Raw genomic sequence first — 8,147 nt, 5'->3', positions numbered from 1 at the left:
AACATAAATTAAATCAATCTCAAGTTGTACTCGCAAACGTGAGACCATACCTTCGAAGAATCTGATCAGACAGTGTGCTCAAAGACTTGTTTCCTCGACCAAAAGATACCTACCATAAAAGGGCTAATAGTTTCGCTTACCAGCGTTTATCTTTGTCTTTCGACAAGCTTTATAATAAACTTCGTGCTACAGCACCAGAGACAATTAGCATCGAGCTACGAACAGTTACCAAGTCGTCTATCGTAAATGCGTTATCCTGCTACGATACGGGGCCTAGTGCGAATGGAGGAGCAGGGGCAGTGTCCAGGTAGTAGGTGCCTCTGGCTTCGAAATTCGGTTTAACGCCGCCCATGAGAGCGACGGGATTCGACTTGCATTTACCCGCTCTGTAGTCTTCGTAATTGTCACACTTCACCCCCCAGAAGCCTCTTTCGCTATTAATAGACTCCGCGAAGTAATAAGGGGCACGGAAATGCGAGCAGAAGCCGAGCGTAGCAGCCGTACAGCCTAATTGATCGGTGCCACCGTTTGGATAAAAGTCGATGTCACCAAGCGGAACGTCGTAGCCATATAATCCTGCAGCTGTATGGATGACCATTACGTATTCTGCGTCCCCACGGGAAACCCTCTCTCCCGGTCCGCTTTTCTCGAAAAGCGGAAGGGCTGGATCCAAACCTGTAAGAAGAATTTCCGTTCAGCTACTTTGAGATCGTCTGTCGAGAGGAATTTTTATCCTGAAGCAATTTTTTAAAGTTGCACGGTATTTATCAATGTCAGAAGCAGTTAACTGTTTTGGAGTGGACTCACTTATGACCAATTTCGCTTTGTGCTTCGCGTAATGGGATGCCAATCCGGCAACTTGACCACCAAGAGAGTGGCCAGCTACGGTCAACTTAGACACATCTAATCCGTGCTCCACGAGGAAATTGATGAAGGCGGAGACGTATTTGCTGACCATTGGGACTCGACTACGAGCCCACGCATACGGTTTCATCGATATATATGACCAGTCTACCAGGATGACATTGTAGTCGCCGTGTTTAAGATAAGCTACAAAGGTCAGGGAAGATTCAATTTACTTTCGTAATTTTACTCCAATTACTCTTATTCACACACACACACAACTTCGTGCCACTCGTTCTTCTGCTACTCGAATTGATACGCGAGACGTACCCTTCAGTGCTATAAAAAAAGGTAATCTCTCTCGTTTTACAATATTTTCCCACCTTTCTAACGTAGACACTATACCGTCGCTAGAAAATTTCTGTAGTTTTGTTTTATTGAATATTCACTCAGTTTGCAGCACGAACTCATGGAATGATCTAATATCTAGATAAGTCTTCAAGATTTCTTAATATTGGTTATTTTATCGATGTTTGAAAAAGCTCTACCATTCATTGAATGAATCGTAACTGCTTAAGTAACGATTTGATACGAATGAAACACTGAATGCATATACTAAAGATCAAAGTTTAGGAAACAGGAACAACATCGGTCGGACAAAGACCGTATTATAGAATATTGGAAAAAGGTTAGCAATATTATTCAAACAGCTACAAAATCAAATATTTGGGAGATATGTCAGAATAGTCGGTATTTAATCAAAAAATTCTCGATTATTGTAACAAGCTTTCAAAAGTCCCTGAAAATATTTGGAGCCGTTTTACTAACCAGTTCAAAAGTTATAACATTACCCATGTATACAAAATTTACATGTCGTTGTTGTATTTTATTAATGCAAATTTCATATACAGTGGGTGTAGAAAGTAATCGTACACCGATCAATTTCCAAAAAAAATTGTGTAAAATTGTAATTTATTAACTTATTTTTTATAAATGACATTTTACATGTTCTAGGAAATTTCTAGAATGGATAGATTACAAAAAACAAAATAGCTATTTACGTAAGTTGCGAAATTAACAAGAAAAAAAAGCAATTAATCGATAGAAATATTGAAGCAATAAGTATTCGCACAACTGTTTAAAAGTACTTTCCTGGAAATTTGATGTTTTCTAATTCGCACGGAGCAATGAACTAATGTGTTTACGTTACAAACTCTGCTGTAAATGGTTCGTCATAAGAATCGTACAAATACTTATTGCTTCTGTACTTTTACCCACTTTTCGCATTTTTTTTTGTTAATTTCACAAATTATATTAAATAGTAAATGTTGCTTGGACTATATCTATCGCAGAGACTTTGGTGAGTATGTAAAATATCATTGATTACAAAAAAGGAAGTTAAGAAACTACAACTTCGCACAAAAGTTTTTTGGAAAATTGATCGATGTACGAATACGTTCTACACCCACTGTACATTTGTCTCCGATCGTACCTCCCATACATCCTTAAGTAATAAAGGAACACTTACCATCTCGAATCTCGGTGCAACTAGGATTGTTATGAGAGTTTATCCATCCATGTGTGGCAATGATCGTTGGTCTCTTCGGACTGAAACAGCTATTCTTCAAGGAAATAGTGTCATTGACGCGCAGTATCTGAGGTGTCTCTGGCGTTACTCTCGTGTACAAATTGAAGATGACATGGTTTGGCAGTTCCCTCTGAGTTTCTTCTACAGTTTCTGGGTACTTCAAGCTCAAATCTAAGGGAACTAGATTCTGATTGTCGTCCAACATTAACAATCTTTGGTCTGCTCGTGCAATTGTGTATATCGCAACCTTAAGGAGAGGATCAATAGCTTCTTGGCTAACATCAGGCACCGGGATACCTGTAAATGAAATTACAATAACAATAAACTCAATGTACAATGATAATGTATTGGCACTGATTAAATATGTTGGAAGTATCCGGTATTATAGTTAATCAGGATGTTCAGCTTCAACGTTTGTTTAGTTGCATTTCTTCTCTGCGAATACAATGAAAAATATCAGAGTTCTTCTAAAGAGTTTCCTAAAAGAACTTTTAGAATCTTGTTTTTTAATAAACGTATCCTGTTATTCAGAGACTACGGATGATTATGCATTCATGATAGGTGAAAATGTGGGAAAATGTAATGGACTATGCATGAATGTAAAACATATAAAAATATCAATAGTAAGATCATTCATTTCGATCCAAACTCTTTATCTAAGCCTGTAAATATATGAATTTGCATAAACATCCGTAGTCTAGTTATTAAAAATACAATTATAAAGCTACTGTCGAAGAACCAAACACTTTGCAAGCTAATTTATTTACAATCCAAAGTTTTGAAAATACTGCAATCTGAAAAAGAGAACGTTTACCACTGACGCAGCAGATGAGTAGAATACTCAAAAGGAATGTTTCCATGGTTGAACTTGATACTTCTTTTGATATCAATTTACGATGCCTTTATAAAGCTATCGACCAAACTGAATCAATACATTAATTTCTATAATAAAATTAAGTGTAGCTATTACTCATAAATTGCGAACACGTGATGTATTGTAACGAGAGCGAATGTTTCATGTTAGAATTGTTTCATTAGAAATTTATGATTAACCTTCGGGGACTCGTAAATTATGATAGTGTAGTGCATAGACGAAGTCTTCGGCATGTTTGTGGAAGCTGTTTACTCATATAACAAGTTTAAGTCAATAAGGTTAATTTGTTTTTATTCTGAAAATTATGAAGAATTAATTGAATTTAATGTTATATACCATAAAATCAGAATTATTATATTATAAAAAAATTAATTTAAAATTGATATTCCAATTTTAATTCGTAAAACATCTTTGTTACTTAACACCTATACAAGTATACGTTCCATTTTGCTTAAAATTTATTTATCGATTTATTTATTTATTTCATAAACGTAACGTTTTCATTTTCTAATAGCTATTTAAATAATTGTTTTTATGCTAACGGTTCCGCTTCTCTGTTGTCTGTCATTCCCTTGATAACTGATAATCTCTCGGTATTGGCATAGTTATTTAACACGACACTAATCTTAATTACTGAAAATTCGATAAACTTGAGTTCATTGTAGGTTCATATAGTTCACTTAAGCGCACAATTACTCAGATTACGTTTGCGTATGGTACTTACTTGGAAAGTTAAATTACTGAAAACGTCCATCGATCGTGATTATTATTCATTTGAATAACAATAACTCAAATGCATACATCCGAAACTTGTTTACATACGTTCGGAAACTTGTGGTAAATATTATAGCGTAACTCAAAAAGTACTTAGAATTAGATGTGTTGAATTCATTTATTTTATACACGCATATATGTTTCTTAATTTATACAGTATCGTTTTAACCATAGTTTGCAGATTATATGAGAAACATAATTGTTTCTGAACAAGGAAAATAAGAAAAAAAAATCTGTTCATTTTAATCGCATATGGGATACAGTTGTTGCTCCTATTTATTAAAAAAAGTTTCAACATTATTTCACCTGGGAGCCTAAATTGAAATCAACTATTTGATATCCTGCTGTTCTGTAGGAAAGAAGACTTGCTACCAGCAAATAAACATTTAACCTTAGAATTCCCCAGAAGCGTACATAAACAGATACCCCCACGACACTTATCGACCCTGATTACGCGAAAATGGCAAAGCAAAAGGAGATTCACTGGCTGTCTTCAAATAGTACACGCCCCTGATCTTGAAATTCGGCTCGGCAGTGCCCATATAAGCAACGGGTTTCGACTTGCATTTGCGATTCTTGAAATTCTTGTAACTGCTACATTTCTGCCCCAAGAAGCCTACTTTACTGTTAATGGACTCCGCGAAATATTTAGGCGCTCGGTAGTGCGAACACGCGTCTATGAAATCAACCGTGCAGCCTGGTTGAGTGTAACCACCGTTTGGGTAAAAGTCGACGTGACCAATCGGAGCGACCATACCGAGAGTAGCGCCGGCAGTGTGGATGATCATTACGTATTTACCGTCCTTTTTCGAGATCCTGGATCCAGGTCCGACGTTCTCGAATCCTGGCAAAGCTGGATCCAAACCTGCGAGAAAATCTTGATCTGTGAATTCTTGTCCTTAAGGGACACGTGACGTTTATACAGTGGGTGTGGAAAGTATTCGTACGCCGATAAATTTCCAAAAAAACTATGTAAAATTGTAATTCATGAAGTTATTTTTTATAAACAATGACATTCTACATATCCTCGGAAATCTCTAGTGTAGATAGAGTACAAAAAAGAATAGCTATTTGTGTGAGTTGCGAAATTAACAAGAAGAAAACAATTAATCGATAGAAATATTAAAGGAATAAGTATTCGCACAGCTGTTTAAAAGTACTTTCCTGGAAATTTCATGTTTTCTAATTCGTACGGAGCAATAAACGAATGTGTTTACGTTACAAACTCTAAATGGTTCGTACAAGTACTAATTGCTTCTACACTTTTACCTACTTTTCGCATTTTTTTTGTTAACTTCACAAAATATATTAACTAGTAAATGTTGTATGGACTATATCTATCTTAGAGACTTCCGAGAATATGTAAAATATCATTGATTATAAAAAAGAAGTTAAGAAACTACAATTTCACACAAAAGTTTTTTGGAAAATTGATCGGTGTACGAATACATTCTGCACCCACTGTAAATATTAGTGACGGTGAGTAATTATACTAATGAATATCTATACTAATCAGGATACGATATCTCACACAATTTTTGGAATTTAATAAGATCTCTTTCCTCTCGATAAGAATTTAACGAGATCAGATAAAAATGCTGTTGAAAATTGAGACAAGGAGGCAGCGGTATAGGCAGTGAGCGCCTGAGTAGTTACCAACGACGTAATCCACTTTGCTTCTGGCGTAATAGGCTGCCAAACCAGCAACATGAGCACCTAGGGAATGGCCCACTGTGGTCATCTTAGATACATCCACTCCTTGATCCTCGATGAAATCGATCATAGAGGAAACATGTTTGCCGACCATTACAACTCGATTACAGGCAAAAGGATACGAGTTCTTAGTAATAGGTGACCAGTCCACCAGTATAACGTTATACTCGCCATGTTTGAGATAAGCTGCAAATAAGAAATACGAAAAACGGATAAAACAGATAAAATTCGATCCTTTTCAGCTAGTCTAGTTTCTCGTTAATCGATACGATTTTCGTTAGACAGTCCTGAATTTTTAATGTGAATATAAAAAAAATAACAATCTCATCCAATTGCCATTACGAAAGTTGCGACTTATGCGAAGTAAGATTGGATTACGATCACAAACAGCTATAAAATCTAAAATTTGCGAACTTCTGAAAAATCTTTCGAGATAGACAAAAGTAACATACCGTCCTTAACTTGAGTGCAGGCGGGATTCAAGTGAGAATTTGACCATCCGTGCGCGACGAATACCGTTGGATTCTGCATATTGAACAGGCTAAATTCAAAAGTCCAGGTGTCATTGACGAACAACAACTGAGGAAGAATCGGGTTTAAATTTGTGTACAAGTAGAAGGTTACATCCTCTTTTATTGCGCTTTCTGTATCTCGCAGAGCTTCTTCGGAAGTTAAACTTAAATCTAACTGAACAGGCCTATTGTAGTCATCAAACACGAACAGATTCAGGGGAAAATGTGCGCCTAGGTTTATTATAAACTCCATGGTATCGTTTATATCATTTGCGATAGTATTAAGCACCTCGAGTCCTGCAAACAGTTTGACCGTGCCAAATGTTGGTTCATATTACATTTATGGACAGAGAATAGTGCTGCTGATTTTAATAAAGTACTTAAAATAATACCACGTACAGTAATAAATAAAAAAGAATGCTAATAGCGTTTCTACTCCAACGGAACAGTGACCATTGTCAGAGCTATGATACTTTTCATGGAATTATGCAATGTATGTATGCTGAGGATTAGTGTAGCATGACAATTTACGAAGAATGCAAGCAGCAGTGAATCAGAACAAGTGTAATGTTTACCATTGGCACTGTAAACGAGGAAAAAGCTAATCAAGATGTGTGTCTTCATGGTGGATAACTGCTCTACCTTCATAAAGCCCTCGATCAATTAAATGAAACGATGGCTACCGCGAGAGAAGTAATTTCCACACTAACCATTTAATACCGTGTTAAACGTTCCGAAAGATTGCTTATTAACTGATCCCTTCTTTGCCAAAAACGCGTAACGAGGCGTATTTAAATATAACAAAAAACGGAGAAGGAGTGAGAACAAGTTTGTGTTTACATACGTTGCGATAATGTTATGAACACTATCTATGACAGTTCGACAGCGAGAAGTACAACGCACGCATTTTTCCATACGTACAAAAGTCTCTTAATTCAATCCACGAAGAAAAAAACGTACGAGGTGTTTCGTTTAAGCTATCAACAAATGTTTTTGTCATAATTTCTGTCAAATATTGAATTAACGAAGAAAGTTAAGTATGTTTGTTTTCGATGGAAGATGAATGATTCAGCGATTCCCCGGACCTAGAAGGTTATAGTAATTATCGAAAAATTCGTAGACACGGTGCGCGAAATTCACGTAACACTAAAAGCAATATTGTATACTTAAGTATCCTTTCCTCCTATCGTAACTGTTTTTAGCGTTCAAGGTCCGACGCGTACTATCTTTACCTTGACAATGTAGAATAAACAGACAGTGTCAAAGAATGATATATGCGAAAAAGTCAGCTTTAACAATTGGCGCATTGAGTACATTAAAAGCATGGATAGAAATCTTTCAGAGATAACAGGCAGCGTTGGGTCAAGCGAAAACTGACTCGCGAGATTAAAAGTTGCATGAAAATTCTATTTACTGGGTGAGTTTTAGAGCGATTACGATGTAAATTATCCATGAAAAATATGGACAGATAAAGAAAATTGTGCGAGCCCTGTTATCGCAGCATATATCAACCTTCTTTGCGTTCCAATTAAGGGGAGGAATTTTCAATTAGCAGCTAAGGTCTATCACTGTCTCGCTTAAAAACACACTTAAAAATTGTAGTAATATTATACAGAAACTGTATGGTTATTTGTATCGTACTGTGATTATAAACTAATGTGTCTGAAATTGTAATGCTGACAGAAAGCATTCTGACGTGACTTTCTTTATTGCATTGCTTTTTAACCGACTTCCAAAAGGAGGAGGTTACTCAATTCGACATGTATATGTTTTTTTTTTTAAGGTATGTTTACCGATTACGGCGAGATGGCTTGACGAATCGGAATGAAACCTGTTGCATCTT

At 36.2% G+C, this 8,147-nt stretch overlaps 1 protein-coding gene across 1 annotated transcript; it reads right to left on the bottom strand.

Annotated features, from left to right (window-relative positions):
* Positions 1–259: 259 nt before the first annotated feature.
* LOC128893753 (uncharacterized) lies at positions 260–6,557 on the bottom strand. The gene is made up of 6 exons (XM_054154961.1): positions 6,245–6,557; positions 5,736–5,978; positions 4,534–4,944; positions 2,372–2,728; positions 808–1,050; positions 260–675 (listed from the first exon to the last, which is right to left on the bottom strand). Exons 1-6 carry the CDS (start codon positions 6,555–6,557, stop codon positions 260–262), a joined length of 1,983 nt encoding a protein of 660 aa, XP_054010936.1.
* Positions 6,558–8,147: the final 1,590 nt, after the last annotated feature.

Source organism: Hylaeus anthracinus, unplaced genomic scaffold (genome assembly GCF_026225885.1).
Source record: "Hylaeus anthracinus isolate JK02 unplaced genomic scaffold, UHH_iyHylAnth1.0_haploid 3, whole genome shotgun sequence".
In the NCBI taxonomy this organism is placed as follows: domain Eukaryota; kingdom Metazoa; phylum Arthropoda; class Insecta; order Hymenoptera; family Colletidae; genus Hylaeus; species Hylaeus anthracinus.
Note: the sequence above shows the minus strand (reverse complement) of the source record. Positions and strands in the feature narration are given on the sequence as shown.